Raw genomic sequence first — 20,884 nt, 5'->3', positions numbered from 1 at the left:
TCTACAACTAAGGTGGAAAAATATGCACTGGCACCAGCAATCAGCCAAAATGAGTTGGAGAATATCAGCATATTTTATAGCTGCAAAAAAATGTGCAAAAAGTGCCTTTTCATCCATATAAATTTGTCCTTCTGCAGCTAACGCATATGTTGTGTGCATCCCATAATTTAACTTGAAGCACTAATGCACTTTAGACCTAACAACACCACCACGCAATACTAACACTACTATAAATGCATAAAGTAAAGAATGAAATGCAGAATGTGTCAAATAAGCAGCTCTATAAAAATCATGCTGACCAGAGGAGTTTTTTCTGTCAGCATTTTTCTGCAATATGAGTGGACTCCCTCTCCTGTCATTTATTTATTCATTCACCTTTCATCTCTCTGCCTGCTCTCTGCACACCTTTGACACAGGCCACAAAGCTGCAATTACTGATGATTGATCCAGAACTGTGTACTGCACTAATCAAGCTGCAACTAATGATGGTGCTATGATTGATTCATCTTTTTTTATTCTTTATTAACCATTCAAACTATATATTAATACAACATAGAGAGAAGTGTCCATAAAAAGTTCTCACAGCCTGAGCTGTACGTTGCTTGTTGTTCAAAACTCAAATGTTTCCAACTTATACTTAATTAATTTAATTTAATTTAAACCAGTGAATCTTCATCGTGTAAAGTTTTACACGATGAAGATTCACAACGTGGCTTTAAACGTAGCCTTTGTAAAATTTGAAAGAGGAATGAAAACTGTCTTCCTCTTACTGATGAAAAGTTGAAAAAGCAACAAAATGCTCTGTTGTTCAGTTCAAATTATCTGAAGGATTTTGCTACTCGGTCTGGTATGACCAGTAGCTTATTGTGGCTAATGTTAGCTAATACAAACAAATTGATCCACTATTTCCACAGTAGAGTCAGATTTCCACTGTAAGCATGAGGGCTTTGCAGGAAAATGATATATGCAAATAATCCAGTCCAATTTTATCTCATGATGAACTACGTCTAGTTGAACAAACCCTTTACAGGGTATCTTATTAAGAGGAAAATTCAAGCACTTTCAACGTACCTAAGCCAAAATTTTTCCACACTCTCAAAGCTTTTATTATAACATCTAAATCTTTATTATAAATGCAATAGCAAAAAATAAAGTTTAAGCTCCCTTTTCAGTCAATATAACTCCACTCCACTTCCAGTCTGCAGGACATGACAAACAAATATGACCATGGGTTTGTTTCATTTCAAATATTAAAAAAATTAAACACATGAACTACAAGATTATCTTGAAAATATTATAGTATTCATATCCTGCTGTATCTCTGACCAAGAGCATCGGGAAGATTCCACTGCTGCTTCCTCACACTCAGAACATTTAACTGTTGGAACATGAGGTGGTTTTAATTGTGAAGCAGCCACAAAGAAACGCCACGTGACTGTTTTCCACCTCCAGACCGCAGTCATTTTGGACATTTTTACCAAACATTTTTAATTATTGCAAATGAGTAATGGAAGATGAGGGGCAGCCACAGTGATCGGTTAGATGAAGAGCTGCAGCCCTCCAATATTCTCAGCCAGGTAACCAGATCTTTTTGTTGCGTCCTGCTGTTCTGATCAAACCTGAAATTATTATTGACTGACTCTTTTTTGAGCAAGTCCGTTTGACTGCACTGTAAACAGATAGTTTCAGTTTCACTTCTGTTGTATTTTTGACTTCTGAAGTAGCTGCTCAAGAGAGTTGGCTGTAGTATTAAACTGCACTTGCTGTTACTATGGCAACCGTGGATGTTGCCAAAATCAGCCAGGGCTCTCAAGGATTACAACTTTAGCATATTAAATAACTTCATAATAAATCGATACGTGTTTACAAAGTGAAAAATGAACCTTCAGGGGGAATTTTCCTTTCTATCTCACATACTTCCTCCCTTCCATGCTGCCTCATGCCTCCTGTCCCCTCTCTCGCTATCCTTCCTTCCTCTCTCAGGACTGTTCAGCACCTATGTGTCTCTTTGTGCTCATGTGTCTCAGAAACGCTGACTGCCCTCTCTGTCAGGAGGCATTAGGACGGCACAGCACTTTTAACGCAACACACAGAGGATCCTCTGAAGTGCTCCTCATCACACACATAAAAGACGCGAGAAAAAACAGAGATGAGTCTTTCACACTAATGTTATATTATCGACTTATTTGCGCCTTGTAGCCACAGCGACAGCTCATGGGTGTGTGGGTCTTTAGAAGCAAGAGTCCTTCATGCATAATGGCAAAGGAGGACAGGAGATGAGGACAGAGGAAAAGCAAAAAAAAAAAAGAACAAAACTTCTTTATCTAAGAGTCAAATTAAAACAAAATAATCAAATGATGGGAACTTAAATTGCATTAGCCGGAACAAAAGCTTCATTCAGCCGGTGGGAGCCGATGGATGTTGCAGTTAAGCGAAATGGATGGCAAAAGGTTATGCAGCATTAACTGCTTACCTTTATCCACTATTGAGAGATTAAACAATCAATGAGATAAGAAAGAGGAACAGAGAAGAGAAGTGTTGTTAGACTCAGACTTCTAATGACATCGTGGGTTCAAGTCGAACCAGGACGTTCTTACCGAGTTCCTCCAGTTCAGAGGTCATCGACTTGGAGCGCATAGACAGGGCTGTGGTGGGGGCTCTCTTTGGTGGTGGAGGAGCTGAGGGACACAGACAGATACACACACGTCATTCTCTTTTATACAGGCTTTATATTTTCTCATAGACTAGAATTTTGCTTTTGTTTGCTTAAAATGACCATATCTTCCTCTTCTGTTCTTCTTCTGTTGTTGTTTACATCGCTTTAGACCGCTGGCGAGAGGTGGTGGGAATGCTGATAGAATGCTGAACCAGGGTCAGTAGCCTCTCGGTAAACACAGCTGGATCAGGCCCAAAAGCAGCCTCAGAGACTGACAGAGGCCGGTTTGACCACAGGGAATACAGTAGCAGGGTCATTTACAGTGGCTCCAACCAGGACTCTGACTCCAGGGATGACGAAGACACGGTGGGTTCAGGAGAGGAGTCCAAGGGAGGTCAGACATCAGCCAGCGTCCACCTCTGATGGCCTGAGTGGGAGTTCTGGTGTGATCACCTCTGGGGAGCCAGGAGCCAAACCCAGCAAGAAAACCACCTCGCTGTTGTTGGGCTGAGTGCAGAGCGGACGCTAAAGTGACGCACTATTATAAAACAGGGCTAGCTGGTTAGCATGCTAACTTCAGTAGATATCTCTACAGAATGATACACAGTTATGATACAGTTATTTCTTCACAATCTGTTGATAATTTCAGTTTATTCTTGAATCTTCTGAGCTAAGATTCTTATATAGTAGTATGCAGTATGCATGCTTTTCTGGTTATTCTGACCCACAAACGTCGGCACAGTGGATGATACAACGCACTGACTGAGCTGTCAAATGAGCACAGACTGCAATGGATGTCTGCACAAGAGGGTCAAAGTTCAAGGTGCAATATCATGATGAAGTATGTATGAAAAGTAAAAAGAGTAGTACGCAATTTGGAACGTTGTAACGCCTCCTATCATCCTGGACAGTGACAGTTTGGGGTTTTGAATCGTTTAATGGTTTCTAACACCTAACAAAGTCTGTTAGCCACAGCTGACTTCTGACATTCAGCAGCGGCGCATGTCAACTTCTGGTGCCGTGTTATTTTTGTTTGCATTGTGAACATGGAGTAAGTCAGGTTTCTTGCTGCCTCTGAGGGATTTTATTACATAACACATCATCAGTCAGCACGCTGCTTTACTGCAGTCTTTGGTATTTTAATACAGGAGGGACAACTGTTAGCACATCCATACAGCAGAAGGTTTTTCACACCATTTTATTACACACAGGGTGTAATACAGCTGTGTCCTGCTGCTCCACGCCTCAAGCTCCTCAATATTATTTTATTTTCTAATCCATGTATGATTACACCAAACATCATGATCAGTTATTTTTACCAGGGATGACTCAATACCACTTTTTCATGCCGAATACCAATACGGCAACCTTGAATACCAATCAGACATCATGTATTTCCATCTCCTAAACAACTAAGCTTATAATAAAACATTCTTTTTAGCTCAACTTTTTCACACACACAAACATTTTAGCCCCATTTTTTAAATGGTCAGCATCATTTAAACACTGAAAATGAAATTAAAATAAAGTCAATATATGTATAAATTGCACTTGGCTCTGTTTCTTTTTTCTTGCTTCAGTTTAAAATAACTCCACAGAGATGATGTGATGACAGGATGCTGACAGGTCTCACTCACGTTCACGCTACTGTTCACATGACACATGGTGCTCATCTGTGTTACTGTGACACATCTCTTTACGCAGCACGCAACATGATGTCAAAAATATAAGATAATCTGGGCTGCTAAATTATTTTTTTCCTGTTGTGTCATACCAATTAAAACTACAATTCAAATTTTATTGTATGTATGTCTGTCTGAGGGATTGCATGTTGCAATTTGCTGATATTCTATGTCCTGAAAAGAATATCTCATTTAACAATATTTCTCTATCAGCAAACACTCAGGAGCATTAATGATTTGCTCAGGTCTGGACTAATGGATCAGATCGGATTCTACTTTTTTCCCCTCAGTGTCCGATCCAGTGATTTTGGCCGGTATTGGATATCAGATCGGAGGTTTTTGATGGGATATCTCACTCTGCTACAGGTTGTTGTACCTTTTTTGCGTGCGGTGTCCTCGGGGTCCAGATTCCGGCTCACTGTCACCACCTTGATCAGGAGCCGGTTGCCTCCCTGGCGGATCATGTTGACCACCTGTCTGTGGCCCACCTTCACCACATTCTCCTGGTTTACCTGCCAAAACACACAACAGGAGAGCCATTAATGGCTGGGAACAAACTTCTCAGCCTGCTGTGTAATGTGACGTGTATAATCGGTGTCAGCAGAGGAAAAAAAATGTCCGTTCCTTTGAGTTTGATCGTGCATTTCACAACACAGACTTGCTGTCAATGTTTACAGAAGACAGCGGCAACAAAACCATCTCTGAGAACCAAATGTACAACCTGTAACTTTAATGTCAATATGAAAACAACAGTGGTGGAAAGCAGCAGAATGTGCAGCAGACTGTCACTTGAAGCCTGTGGTGGCTTCATGCTGGGACTGGTGCTATTTCCAGATAGTCGACTCATCAAAGTGACTGACACATGATGTGGCAAGAAGCTGACCAACCACAGAGAAAAGGGAGGGACTAACATTATACTTCAATATGAAAAAGTGTCCCAATTACAAATGATGCATTATTACTAACTGTATTTGAGCATTGTGTCCCTGCACACCTCTGGTCCCCTCACACAGGTCAGACTTCTTCTTGATTGACATCTCACTCACTGTCCTTTTAGCTTTGTTACACCTGTTGGGTGGAACAACTTGACACCATCAAGATCATCTGACGGGTTCTATCAGAACAGATTTCACTTCACTTTCATTTCAACATGGAACAGACATGAAACATCTGCTTCCTGTCCCAAATTGACCCTGCATGTCCCACCTGCTTTTAGCATCACCAAACAAAGACATGTCACCTGGAGAAATCCAGTCCAAGCAGCAGAGCTCTTAAGGGGTTATTACACTGCACTACAAATGCAGCAGCACAAGGTTCTACGTATCTATTCTGCGCTGAGTGCGGCGTTCTTCTGATTGCAGACAGTAGACAAATGTTCAACTTTGGGTAAAATGCTGACCTCGTCACTTTTTACCCAGCCGTCCAATCACTGTGGAGGAGGGCGGGACAAATGTCGCATCATACATGTAGAGCTGCTGAACAACAGCAACCTGTTGGTCATTTATTTATTTTTAACACTCGTTAACTGACTCATTTAAGGGATAGTTCACCCAAAGTCTACTCACCTTCATGTCGATTGAAGGTCAGGTTTAGTTTTTCAGTCCACAAAACACTGCTGGAGTTTCACAGGAAAACAGTGTTGCAGAATATCCAATTTAAATGAATGGTTTTCAAATGTAAAAAAAACAACAGAATAAAAACATAAAATGCCTCCATACTGCTTGTCTGGTGTAATCCAAGATCCTTAAGCCCCAACATGCCAAGTTGACTTGAAAGATGTCATTTACACCATGTTTTTAGACTAAAACTTCACTGTAGATCTTTAGCTTGGAGCTCCATTCACATGTGTGTGCACACTGTCTGAACTTGTGTGTGATGTGATGGTGTGCGCACGCAAGTGAACTTCATGTTGGGGCTTTAGGAGACTTTAGGATTACACCAGATGAGTGGTATGGAGGAATTGATTGTTTTTTATGTTTGAAAACTGGTCACCAATCACTTCCGTTTGAGAGATTCTGCGACACTGTTTTCCTGTTAAACTGCAGCAGTGTTTTGTGGACTAAAAAGCTAAACCCAACTGTCAGTTGGCATGAGGGTGAGTAGAAAATGACTGAATTTTCATTTTTTGGGTCAACTATCCCTATCCCTATTTTTTAAGACAAAGTGCGGACTCAAAGAAAAAGCTGTAATCCATCTGCTACTTCAGCACCGCGGACAGCGCCATGGATTTATCACAGCACAGAGCCCACTGATATTTCAGGCCCATAGATTCTAATAGTCACAAACCTCAGTCAGATACAGGATCAATGAGTCAGACGAGACAAACACGTTCAACTGAACAACCTCTCTGCTCCTGAACTCTCTCTGATACCAGAGGATGGAGAAGGATCCCTTCTCATATCACCTACTGACAACAACACTGGAGGAGACATTAATACTGCTGGTGTCTCTGAGTACCCGTGTCTGTACCAGATGATATCCTCTGACTACTAGAATATCAATATGAAAAATAATGCTTGAGATGACGTCCTAAAATGTTCCCCACAACTCAAAGATATTCAGTTTACTGTCATAAGAGGAGCAAAGAAACCAGAAAATATTCACATTTAAGAAGTTCAATCCAGAGAATTTGTGCTTTTTTTTCCTTAAAATGTGACTCAAAGTGATTAATCGACTACCAAAGCAGTTGGTGAGTCATTTAATGGTTGATTAATAATTGATTCATCATTGCAGCTCTAATGTATATTGAGATGAAATGAACAGAAAACTAATCAGATGAATCGTTTGTCACTTTTCAAGCAAAAATGAGAAACATAGTTCCAGCTTTGATGCTTTTCTTCATTGTGGTAATAAGCTGATTATGTCTGTTGGACTGCTGGTTGGACAGCACTAGTTCAGGTCATTGGGGACACTTTTTCTTTTGGTCTCTCGTGGTGAAAAGTCTGACTTTAACAGTTTAATCTTCACAGTGAAGATTCTTCCTTCGATTCATCCTGCAGATAGCGTCTCACGTCGCTAACAAGACTTCAAGGAAAAGGCAGAAAAATTCAGTTTTGAGCCTGAGCGTGGATATGCAGATAGGGCGGCGGTTGGTTGGGTGTTCGCTCTTTCTTCCTGTCCTGCTGCCAATCTTCATAATTGCAGTATTCATGTTGGCGGCAGGAGACGGAGCTGCGGCCGCTGCCCTCACAGCCAGTCTTCAAAGACAATCAGAACAAGTTGGTTTGTGGCCAAAAAAAATCCTGCTGCAGAAAATTCAGTGACAATCCAGTTATAATTAAAGGCGAGGGGTGTGTGTGTGTGTGTGTGTGTGTGTAGGACCAGCTCGTGTATTAACATCTGAATGTGACTGGGACCCAAAACGCCACACACCCCCACGCTCGTATCAGATTTTTGGCCGTGCAGATAAACACACACACACACTTGATACTTTCTCTTTCAAACATGTACATGTGTGCCCACGTGGATGGTTTTTAATCTCATTACTGCTCGTCTAATTTAATATGAGCCGTGCTGCTGCGCCGCTCCTCTCATCTCCTCCCCGGTCTGCTCCGCCCCTCCTCTCTCCCTCCAGACAAACAGCAGAGGAGGGGTCACATGGAGGGATGAAAGAGGGACCGGCCTGCAGCGACAGAGCGGGATGATGGATGGCGGCCGAGGGCTGAATGCAGACGGACGACGGAGCGACAGCGGCGAGGTGAAGCGTCAGGAGACGGAGGGATTTAGACACACGGAGAGGAAGACTTTACTCCCTCTGTCGTGGTTTTAATCTAACAAACGCGTCACGAGGGGCGGACATTTTGGTAATTAGAGAGAAATGCTCCAACAGCTGTTTGAGCGTGACCTCGTGTTCCCTCTGTCGTGCTCCATCACACACACGGAGGCTTGCTGATACACTCCAGTACACACACACACACACACACACACACACACACACACACACACAAACACACACACGTTCAGACAAGTACACTAGTTCACTATAGGGGTAGCCTTATGTAATCCGCTCTGTCTTTCCACCCTATTATGTAACTACGCTTGAAGGATGGACACACACACGCTCATGTGATCTCACACACACACACACACACACACACACACACACACACACACACACACACACACACACACACAAATATTTTCTTCTGCCAAAATCATAGTGAAAATCCTGTTTGGATTTGTTGTAAGACTGATTTTGGAGAGACCGCACAAGGACGAGAGACGAGTCTTACAAGGATCAAGGAAGAAAAAAAAAACTGAGAGCAGATTCATCTTCAGGGGTTGAGTTCATATCTCAAACTGTGAAGAATATTCATCTTCACTGTCTCTCTACTTATTTCTTAAATTAATTTCTTCACATTTTATTACATTTTCATTGTGTCACATTTAGATTTGTCCTCAGACATTCAGTTTTCATTTTGTAGGAGGATAATATAAAAACTAAGGCTGCACAGTTAATTGAAATATTATCAAAACTGTAATATTCAAATCACAGAAGCTGCAGTTTTTTGATGAAGGTAAAACGTGTGTAGCATTATAATAAAGTACTGTGGTGCTGCAGAGATGCCCTGACCTATAAATACTGTTCTCCAGACAACATGTTTGGTACAGACCCCAACAAATGTCACATCATCACTATTTTAATTTTATTTTCCAGTGAAAATGAAGATTGTGATGCAAAAACCTTCATTCCCAGTAATCATGTCGCAATTCAATATCTGTCATTTTGTTTGTCTTTTTGTTTCACAGTAAAAACTTAAAAAGCTGAGCTACAAAGATATATATGTAGTAATGATGACATTTCCCACTTGATATAATCTGTCAGAAAACAGTTATTATTCATGAAATAACGATACCAGCTCGCTAAATTTAGTGAAATGAACTGTTAAATCATGTTGCATGAGACTTAACATAACTGTTGTAACTGTAAAGTGGAAAAAAAATTAAAAAGTTTCATGCAACTTGCAACCTGCAACTAGTTGCTTTAAAGTTTCACAGTGTAAAGTCAGCCAGACTACACAACTTGTCTATATAAAGTCTTTAGCTACGAGCAGCAGGCAGCAGACCGGAATCAAACCCACGGTCTCTGCAGAGAACTCAGCACATGGGGCAAACACTCTACCAACTGAGCTACCAGGGCGGCCCAGAAATTTAAATATTTCCACACAATTTTAACTACAGTTCCATTACAACTCCATCTGTTAATGAAGAGCCTGTGATGTGAGGAGAAGCTCCAGATCCAGCTACTAGATGGACCTTTTTAAAGTTTAACAAATGCAGATAAAGTGTGTAAAGCACTTTGAAATCACCTTTGTGTTGTAATAATAACACTGCAGAGTTCAGCTGACTTCAGTTCAGAGATGCTTTATGTGAACTACATGATTCTGATTCCCATTCAGTCTTTAATCTTCTCTGTAGATGAAATTTGTTCTCACAGTCTGTACCCAGAAAAAATATTCAAAACAAGTTATAAACAATAGGAACATTACATAAACACAATTATAGTGTGCTGAGGCTATTTAAAGCAGCGCCAGCTGACGGCACAAAGCTTCTCATGAAGCAAGTTTTTTTTTTGAAGATTAGTAGGCCGTATGTGCAGCCAGAGGGGGGTGAAACATTGGTTGAGGGACCAGCAGGGGTCATGTGCTGTGGTCAGTCTTCTATGAATTTGCAACGGCTCTTTTTATTGTCCAGGATGATGCCGAGGTACATGAAACTCTCCACTGTCTCCACCGGCTGACCGCTGATAGAAATGAGGAAATGAGATGAGGTGAGTTTATTGCAGGTTTCAGAGATTAGCTCCTTCATCTTGTTAATGTTGAGGAAGAGCTGACCGTCTAAACTTCAAAACTCAGAATCAGAAATAAGAAATGGTTTCATTGCCAAGTAGGTTTTCACTTACACTGAATCTGCTGTGGCATGTTGGTGCATCACACCAGACACAGTGATAAAAATATGAACAAAGATTAAGGCAAGTACTGTCGGTTAAAACAGCATCAATAGAAAAATAAAGAGTAAGCAGGTTTGATATAGAATGTGCAAGAAAAAGCAAAAAGCGAAGAGACAGCAAAAAGATAACATAACTTATCTGTATAGCCAAAGCACATTACATGGAGGTTTAAACTAAATGGCCTAATATTCAGCCACCTGTCACCAAAGAGCATCTTTGAGAAAACACAGAGGTTACCATCCTCCCATCACCTGATATCACAGCATCAAACTTCCACATTTGAATCCCAAACATGAAACACACAAGACAATGGCTGGTCCTGCTGACACATCCCTCCCCTTCCACTGGACCACCACGCTCAAATCTGAACAACAGTCAACTGAGAGACACAAATACTTTTTTAATCCCTCTTGAACTGTCCCATGAATTACACACATGATGTCTGTCAATTTAAAAGATATTTTTAAAGGTCAAGAAAGTCGCAGTTTGTCGGAAAACTGTTGAAATTCAGTGAAAGACTAGACAACGGTCATGTTGGTCAAGTGACGCCATGACTTTCTCCTTCCAAACGCTCACGTTAGCTGCTGAAGCTATGATCCCTCTGTGTTTTCGTACCAGGATGTAGTGACATGAGCAACAGAACTTGCTCATCCTTTTTCTTCCTGGTTGATAAAAGCATCTTAAATTGTGAGGCAGCCAGATTCGCGAGATCACGCGAGAATCTGTGTCGCCATGCTCCAAGCTATCCATTTGTGTCTGATTCGTTTAAGTTAGATGTGACAGATGGTTCATCCAATCACCTGATGCACCCGCCTCTTTCCAAACAGTTCCTATGGACGGCTTCCCAGATGGTTCTGTGTCAGGAACCATCTGGTATGTCAGGTTAAAGAGCATCAGGAGTCGCTGGTAAAACACTTCATGTAAAATAACGTCACAAGGGGCAGCGATGTTGGTGTTGGTGATGTTGATGTTTACTGTGAGAGACGAGAGATTGAGCAGTCATTCACTGGGACTTTGTTGGCTTGTAAAACTGTATTTTGTTGTTCTGACCTAAAAATCTTGTTCTCCAGATGAAAGAAAACATATTTGCTGGTAAAGACCTCAATAAATATCTGTCCATCTGTCCATCGGTCAAAGTGTCCTTGTCCAAGACGCTGAACTCGACGTAGCTCCTGATGGACAGGCTGGTGCCCTTGTGTGTGCGAATAAGAGACGTGTGTAATGTGTAATGTAAAGCACTTTGTCCATTAAGGCAGATAGGCACCATATTAATGCAGTCCATTTACCATTTTAACTATTAATAATATTGAATTGAAAGAAAAAAAGAAACAATTCACCTTACTGGAGCTCCGCTGTGCGTCTGTAACTAACTAACTGGTCAGACGATGGCGTCAGGGGGCAAATCAATACGTCAGCTATCAGTTACATGCCGACGATTAAGTGGTATTGATCAGTTTCCACAGTCATTGACGCTGGTGTGAACACGGCCATCGAACACTGACACACAGATGGGTTACACAGTGTGTGAGTTATTGAATCAGTGAGCGAGTAAAAAAAAAATGAAAAAGATGGATGAAGCCTGAAGGCCATAAAGGCTAAAACGGTCCTGAACCAATAAGTGCAAGGAAGAAAAACAGCAGTGAAGCAGCAGCTTTATGGCTGAACATTAACGGTTTAATCAATAGTACACAAACACACACACAGACACACACACACACATATAGATGCAAAACACACAAGGAAATCAGGTCTCCAATGCGATATGTATGTGAGAGCCGTCCGTCTGTCAGATCAGGCAGAAGGGCCTATTCAAAAGCCATTATCATTATCATAACCATTATAATAGTTCCACAACATTAAGTATCATCCAGCCCATTTAGCTGCACAGAGGCAGCCCTGAATCTGTCCGATCACTCAATCTCATCTCATGCCGCGTTCACTGACAGTCGCTAATCTGATTAATCAATTATAATCTGACCAATGCAGACGCGTGCTAAAACGACACGCTGGTAATCCAGCCTGTCAGAGCAGGGACGGGTTAACGGGGCCGCAGACAGAGGTCAGCTGATCTCTTTTCACCAATATAAATACAGATACGAGCACTAAAGGGATAGTTTGGATTGTTTGAAGTGGGGTTGTATGAAGACTGACTCAATAGTCAGTGTATTATGACCCCAGTTCACAGGAGCAGAAAGGAGAACCAGCACAGAAACAGAAACAAAACATATTTTAGCCGCCTAAAAAATCAATATCAGTTTAAGTGTACAATTCATTAAGAATATTTTCATTATTTTACATCACTGAAACTGGAACCCGCCACTGTATAAGACAAATATTGCTTTCTCACACAACTAGACTCCGTTGGTGAAATCAGTCATTTTACTTCACAGAACAAGTGTGTTGTGGTCGACTGCTGCCTGGATCAATCAGTTTGTTTGTGTTATTGTGTGGCGTCGGTGAATCCAAACCAACTTTTTAAAACACCAAAGTCACACAATAACACAAACAAGCTGACCGATCAAGGCAGCTGTAGACCAACAACTCCTGTCCTTTATTAAGTAAAATTACTGATTTTATCAATGGAGTTTGGTTGAACAACAGAGCGCTGTGTTTGGCTTATATAACAGCAGTTTCCCATCAGAAAAGGTTGTTTGACAGCAAGGGAAAGCAGTGAAAATATTCTTAATATAGTGTAAACTTAAACTGGCATAGAATTTTTAGATTGCCTTTTTTTAAGAGTTGTGTCTAGAAGGGAATCCTAGATTTGCGAAACACAAATTATATGTGCTGTGTCTTCATTGTGCGTGCCTTTCCTCTAAAACTCCCAATTGGCTCCACTGTAAAAAGTATTTATGACTTGTTTATTTATCTATTTATGTCATTTTAGATTTATAAGTAGCATAAAGGGACTACAACTCACATTTCATTATACAATCCTGTGTTATGTAAGGAAAGAATGTCAGGAATAATGTACAGTGAGCAGGTCGTTGTTGTGAAATACGGGATCTTGGAAAGGGAAAGGGGTCATGAATCATCCTGAAGGGACACAGAAAAGACACAAACACACAAAATATTCATTTTAAAATGATGTAATGGCCTTCACATTAGTGGCCTGCTGACTGTACATCAATCTGCTTGTTACATGGTTTTGTACCAAAAAATACCAATAATCTAACACAAAATAGTATTTTTTTTTTTTATCAGATCAGAACAGTGTCCATAGGAACGGTCTGTTCTTTATAGCAACAGTCTGCTGTAAAGAAATAACACTTTCGACCTTAGAATGCTGTCATTAACCAATCAGAATAGAGTATTCAACAAAGCCATGCACAAAAAAAGAGAAATAAGTGACTGAAATAACTTTTTGTTTTGTAGCCATATAGCCTACTACTGCTCTTGTTTGTCTTTATGTATAGTCTAAGAGTAAAAATGTAAAGAATTTTAATTAGTCTTGGTTTTATCCTTGTTAGACTGCCGACACGCTTTAAACTTGGCGAGATACCTCATACAGCTACACTTCAAATTATCTGAACTATCCCTTTAACATATAACTCAAACTGTACACAGAAATGAATTTCAAAGTTTCTATCAAACTCTATATCCAGCTGTAAAACTGTAATACCTCACTGACTGAATGAAACTTGTGGTAACATCCTTCTTTTTGCTGTCGTTGTGTTGGGTGTAACAAAAATACTCACTCAGGGATTGTGTGGTATTGGAAAGGAGGAGGTATGATGGTGAGCTTGTTTTAAAAAAATTAAAAGATATGAGACATTTTCGCTCTTAAAGGTCAAACCTGTGATTCAAACAGGAACCTGCTGTACTCCCAAATTAAATCAGGGGTCTTTTATAGCAGAGAGGAACACTGGATGACAACTCAAACAAAAGCTACAGGTTTCCTGTTTTCAGAAGCCATTAAACGCAACATTTATACACGTGAATTTAATCTATATGACTCTTGTATTGCTGAGCAGATACGAACCTTCTGGAAGTTTCAAGGTGAAAAATTGAGTTCATGAAAAAGAAAACATTAAGGATGAATGTCAGCCAGGCTCGAATGGCTGAATGTGCACAAAAGATAATGTCAGCAAAGGAAAATGAACACTGAGAGAGCAACGAACCTTTATGGAAAAGGTGACAGAAATGGGACAACGAGGTGGAGAGGCAGCGAGGGTTAGAAAAATCTGGGGCGTGAGAGCTCAACGTCACCTCCATCCTCTACCAGAGCGCGCCGAGCTATAAAAGCATGTGGAGGGGAAGCTGCGGCAGACGGCAGCTCGTGATCTCACTTCATAATCCAAGCAGATCTCTGTGGTGGAAGAAAACCAACAAGTCCTCCAAACTAAATGACCAGTGCGAGTGTTTTCTGATCTGACGCCTCGTCCTTCTCAGCTAATCGTGAATCAGGTTGAACGTATGATTAATGCTGTCACTTTTATTGTGAGTCACTGGAAAGCAGATGTGGGCACAGGTTACACAGCTCAGTACGCTGAGAGGAGACGGATTTTATGAAACTCTCACATTCTGATCCAACCGATGTTCTTTCATGGAGCCAAATTTATCCACAGAGTGTGTAGAACATGTAAAGATCCTGATCAGACATCACTGCTCTGTTTATCACAAATTTAAAATCTGTTTTCATACCGACTTGAACTTAGAGGGGTGATTTTTATATATAGTAACAGGGAAGGGTATCGAGACCCGGTACTAAACTGGCACTGATTCCTGACTGGTCGGTCCTGAGATATAGATACACCGCTGGAAAAATACTGCTATTTGTATTTATGTAACATTAATTCAAGAGGTAAAAACTCTTTGATGCATCATGATGTGTACATGGAAGACTCTGAATCAATTCATAAATGTCATCAATCGATTTTATAAATGTCAAATAACTTGATGTTGACGGAACGAAAAAGGCGGAACTCATCTGTGAGGACTGCAGCACAGGACAGTTTACAGTGCGCACACGCTAGAGTTATCAGCAGTTCATTCAAACTGATTAACTGGATGATTAATGAAATTATTTTTTTATTAATAAAAAGGTTGCAGACCATTTCAGGATTTCAGCAAGAAAACTGGAGTAAGAGACTGAAAACCTTTTTCTATTCATTCAGATTCTGAATCAAATCAGACAAAAATATTCCTGCCCCTGAATGTAACATCATGTTTAATTCTAAACTGGACTTCTTGAGTTTTGTTGAAGATGGCTGAACGTGAGCAGCCGTAGATAAATACAATCCAACCGTGAATTAAAGTCCCTAAAATCATTGAATCGTAGCCCTCTGAATCGGAATCGAATCAAATCATGAGGTACGAAGTGATTCCCATCCTGAGTTGATTCATTATATCATAGCTGATGTCTTAAAATTCCTGAAGATCCCCTAATGATGACGAAGCTGTCAGCATCAGACGATTCAGTTTGACATTGCGTAACCATGGTGCACACTAAAAATGCGACTGTGTCGACCTCATCAAGTCAAGGTAACACACTTTATCTCTATCATTATTAACTCAAAACCTGGTAAGCATCCATTTTAAGCACATCTAATTTATGTTAACCCAAATTTGTATGCAAGTGTATATTCAGGTATACATTTGTTGACCACAGCCCTCATACACAGGAAACTCAGGAAACCATTTAACTTATTTCTGCAAAAGGTAATAATGAATTAACTGTTGAAGCTTTAGGTATCAATACGAGTTCTGACTATAGATCTGCAACATCGAAATGTCAATAAAGCCTAATGAATTTAATTGAAAATAATCGATCAGTTGTCACCTATTTTTGATGTCAACCATTTTAATAAACTGTTAATGATTTTGGGTCATTAAAAATCTATGACTTCAGCTTCTCAAATGTGAAAAACAAGACATCTGAGGACGTCACCTTTTTAACCTTCATTCATTCAAGGAGAGTTCATTCATGAGAGAAATGCTTTCTTTGCCAAGAACGCCCAAACCACATTCACACCTGGAAGCTGCCCAGAGCCCAGAGGAGTGGTTGGGGTTGAGGGCACCTAAGATTTCTCCCGGTGGTCAGAGGAGCTGAAGCGGCGACCTTCTCTAACCTTCAGACCAACACTGCCTTGAGCTGTGAGAAATGGCGATTAACATTTTTCACCATTTTCTGGATAAAAACAACTCATCAATTCATGGAGAAGATGGTCGACAGATTCACTGATGATGAAATCAGTCATCAATCAAGTATCGGTATTGATAAGCATTATCAATATTGATATAAATAAAATCCTAACATCCCTGTACGATGACGAGGTCGAGGATTGCTGTGGCGCTAAGAGATGAGCTGGAGACTCACTGTGACTGTTAATGGATTTAAATGCTGAAACAATGAATTTTATAATGAGCTTGATGAAGAAACTGTGTTTGATGTGGATCAGTCGCACCACTGATAACCAATCCGCTTAAAAAGGTCAGTATCACCCCGATCCAGCGAATCGGATCAGTGCATCCCTTCTCATTTAAATGCCGTCGCAATACGCAGCCTAGACGTCACTTTTCAACCAAATTTAGCCGCAACATCTGGAGTCTTTTGACTTGCCAATCAGAGATGAAAGAGAAATAAAACACATTTAACAATGAATTAAAATGACAATGACTTTTCTTTCTTGTGCAGTAAAAAAAAAAAAAGAAGCAATGAAATGCAATGAAACATCGACACAACCACACACACACACAGGCGTGTAGATGTACCTGTGTATGGCTGCATACCTTCACCCACACATAAAAGGAGCAGCATTCATCAGCATCTGAAACATGGAGCTGATCTGCATCTAAGACTGGGGGGCTGGGTGAGAGCTCTCTGAATTCTGTGCGTGTGTGTTTTCCCCTTGTAGGAAGCTGGAGTACATCAAAGCAGGCTCATTAAATACAGAAATATACAGACAGAAACTGTGTGTGTAAGAAAGAGAAACACACACACAGGAAAACATAAAGAAGAATAAAGTAAAGGATTGAAACAGGATGGAGGAGGGGAGGAGGCAGGGAAGATGGAGACAAGAGTTTTATTCTGATGACTCAGAGTCCTACTTAGAGGAGTCTTGACTCTGATGAATCATGTGGCTGCATATCAAACTGACGATGAGAGCACATGCTAGGGCGCACACACACACACACACACACACACACACACACACACACACACACACACACACACACACACACACACACACACTCTGCATGCAGTCCTTAATTCCTTCAGTGGTGGCCTGCTTCAAACCAGCTCCACCCATACAGGATAAAGGTTCCTGGAAACACACACAAACACACAAACACACAAGGTCAGGCTCACTCATTCTCAGTTCCCTCTCTTCAAACACACTCCGACAAACACGGTGTGTGACTTGCAGTCCAGCGACACGGACAGACTGACTGAAGCGTCGTCTGTCGTCGAATCTGTCGGCTCAGTGTTTGGGTCCAGGTCACCGAACAGAAGTCACGAGACAGACTCGTCAGCCAATGGCCACACAGAAATAGATAAGCCTCTCATGCAGCACAGAGGAGGACACTAATGGATAGTTGAGAGCGTTAACTACCACTCTGCCCCACTGGCACAGATCCAAACAGTCGACAGGCACAAGCCCACGTCTGCATCACGCCCCGAGCTCACACCCACTCACCCTGACACACCAGCCTGCAGGACGCAGACACATCTACAGGCTGCTCCTGTCTTAAATCTCTGGGTCTGATTTCTTTGGGCTTACTGTACAATTACTAGTTAAAGGGTCAGTTCACCCAGATTACAGGGACATATTTTATCCGTTCCACCTGGTGATACTGAGATGGTTTGTTTGGCTTTGTGCCAAAGTTTTGACATACTGTATGTCTCTTGAGATTTCTGCCTCCATGTCAATAGAGTGGATGTGAATGAACTTCTGGTCTATGAATAACACACAGCCCTCAAATAAACTGTCACAAACAGAATAACTATCTAAGTTAAAATAAAAAAAATACAGAAAATGTCTTTAGTTATAGTCTTATAGTCATTATTGTCATTACATGACGCTGAAAAGTTCAGTCTGGAAAGCTTGTGTAGTTTGTATAATGGTGTCCTTCAGTCATTGTGGGGAGCTGTAGGTTTTGCCTGACTTTCCATGATGCATTGCACAAAGTTTAAATTTGTCAATTTGTTATTCAGTAGACACGTACCGATCCTCTTTTTTTCAGTTTCAATCTAATATCCGAGTTTGGATATCTGCTGATACTATACAGATCCCAGTCCTCTATTTTTTTATGTTAATGATTTATTATTTATCTATATCGTTATTATTATCATTCGCAGTAGTAGTAGTACTAGTAGTGGTAATTGTTGTAGTAGTAGTAGTAATAAGATGACACAAGGCTGAAAATGAAGTTCAGTCTGGAAAGCTTGTGTAGTTTGCGTAATGGTGTCCTTCAGTCATTGTGGGGAGCTGTAGGTTTCTGGCTTGTGGCATTCAGCAGCTAATTCAGGCTTAAAGATGGCCCGCATTTGTTTAATTTCCCATGATGCACTGCAGAAAGTTTAAGTTTGCTATTTTATGTTCCAAAATGCAAATGTTACTATTTGTTGTGTTTGTAATGGGTTTGTCGTGTGTTTGCTGGGTGAGGCAAAACTTTCAGAAAGTGTTGTGTTTGTAGTGTAACATCCATTCTGAGCTGCTTTGCTGTGACAAATAACCCCATGTTTTAGTAAAGAAAAATAAATACAACTAATATCAAAATTAATAAAAGCTTCATTAACACTAAATATTTTTAAACAAAAACTAAAATGAATGAGTGAATCTAGAAACTAACTGATTTTAACTGAAACTAAACTGAATTGAAAACAAAAATTAAAAACTACATAAAAATAAAGACTAATGAAAAATACAAAACTCTAATAATTCTGCTGTCCACATGTCGAAGTGTCCAAATTGGCTCGCGACTTGCATGGTAACTCGCTTCTGTGTGGGTGAATGAGAGGAACATTTTTATATGGATGAAGTCCATTTGCAGTCCGGAAAAAAAAAAAAAAAATCCCAGTTCCAGTTCCAGTTGGATAATGGACAGGCCTCACAGGACTGGAACATATCTCTATCACAGAAATAGTCCTGATGAAAACTGTTGACAGTGTGTTCATTGGAATATTCTGACTGCTGGTGACATTTTTTGTGGACAAACAAGTCATTGCTGCATTTTTCCAAGTTTAAATTTTCAGTGCTGAGAAGTTCACAAGTCACTTCAGCTCACTACTGGATCTACTGCAGTTATTACATTTGTTCTGGAACAATGATGACATTCATACTACTGCAAATTCTTGTGCAATAAAACACTTACGCTAAAGAAAAATCACATTGTATTCACTTCAGAGGTTGTATTTTAGTACCTGTGTCAACTGTGGATGTTTTTCTGAGGTTGTTTTGTTTTTGTTGTGTTTCCTTGGCTCTTTTTCTCTGCACTGATCAGGAGCAGCTCTGATAACTTTGAGGTATTCTGTACAATGAGAATAAAGGCTTTTTATTCACCTCTGCACAGGATCAGAAGTTGTTATCTCAAAGTATTTTAGCACCTAAAACCAAAGCTGTTAGCATGACTGGATGCTCAAAAGAGTGAGTGAATTAGCACTTGAGAATCTTTATGTGCTGCTGAAGTGACAGCTTCAAACTAGAAACAGCTTTTGGTGGACGGGAGCATCTGGAATCAACTGTCTCATAACCTCTATATCACCCAAGTTAGAACAGTTCCCTGCTCATTTCAAATGTCAGCTCATTAGACAAATTAAGTCACTCTGATTTGAGTTAAGTGTGGAAATTAAAAGTTGAAGAACAGATTCTGCTGGTCCTCTTTCCCATATGGGCATGACAATTAATATTCATTGTGCTCATTGACAAATCATGGAGATGGAGATATCATCTTCCTGTGCCAGAGTTAGAAAAAACATGGCCACAAATATTGTCTGATGATGATTCAGCCTCTTGGGGCAACAACCAATGTTTTGTTCTTCCTGTGTGACCAGCAGATAAAAAAATAAACGATATCCAGGCCAAAACTTTCTCTACCTTTTGCCGGTCATCGTTTACAGTCTGATCGGCAACTTGAGATGCAAACATTGATTGTGGCTCCAGAAAACATTTCAGCTGATCTGCAAAGGAATGCAGATACATTTTATTAACACTGACTTATTTATTTACTTATTTATTTACTGATTGATTTTATTTTATTTTCTGTTCTGAGTTTTTATCCTGCCTCTGGTGTTTCCTCAGTTATGATGGCGTCTCCTCGGTTCCCATTTTAATGAGTGACATTCTTATTTTTAGTCTTTATTAATTACAAAGTCATTGCTGTGTGTGTGTGTTGGGGGTGGGGGGTGTACTGCGTTATTGTTTTATTGTGTGAAGCACTTTGTGTTGCATTGTGTCCATTTGAAAAGTGCTATATAAATAAAGTCTGATTGATTGATTGATTGATTGATTATTAAGTTGTCATCAGATCATTGTCGACGTTATCTGAGATTGCATTTCGGTCAGTCTGTTCCGTCTCTTTTGCTCTCCGCATGCACAGTTTACCCGCAACCAAAGCCAGCAGTGACATGATTGGTCAGACTACAAAAAGACT

The 20,884-nt window shown here is 40.3% G+C and overlaps 1 protein-coding gene across 1 annotated transcript in view; it reads right to left on the bottom strand.

The window, feature by feature from the left end:
- LOC146332465 (SH3 and multiple ankyrin repeat domains protein 2-like) overlaps nucleotides 1-20,884 on the bottom strand; it is a 318,816-nt gene that overhangs the window by 30,485 nt on the left and 267,447 nt on the right. The window contains exons 18-19 of the mRNA XM_084717344.1: nucleotides 4,715-4,850; nucleotides 2,598-2,678 (exon numbers count right to left, since the gene is read on the bottom strand). Coding sequence (XP_084573470.1) covers nucleotides 2,598-2,678; nucleotides 4,715-4,850 — 217 coding nt within the window. The remainder of the gene's footprint in view (nucleotides 1-2,597; nucleotides 2,679-4,714; nucleotides 4,851-20,884) is intronic.

This window comes from Lutjanus erythropterus, chromosome 1 (assembly GCF_056507025.1).
Source record: "Lutjanus erythropterus isolate fLutEry1 chromosome 1, fLutEry1.hap2, whole genome shotgun sequence".
Lineage (NCBI taxonomy): Eukaryota > Metazoa > Chordata > Actinopteri > Lutjaniformes > Lutjanidae > Lutjanus > Lutjanus erythropterus.
Note: the sequence above shows the minus strand (reverse complement) of the source record. Positions and strands in the feature narration are given on the sequence as shown.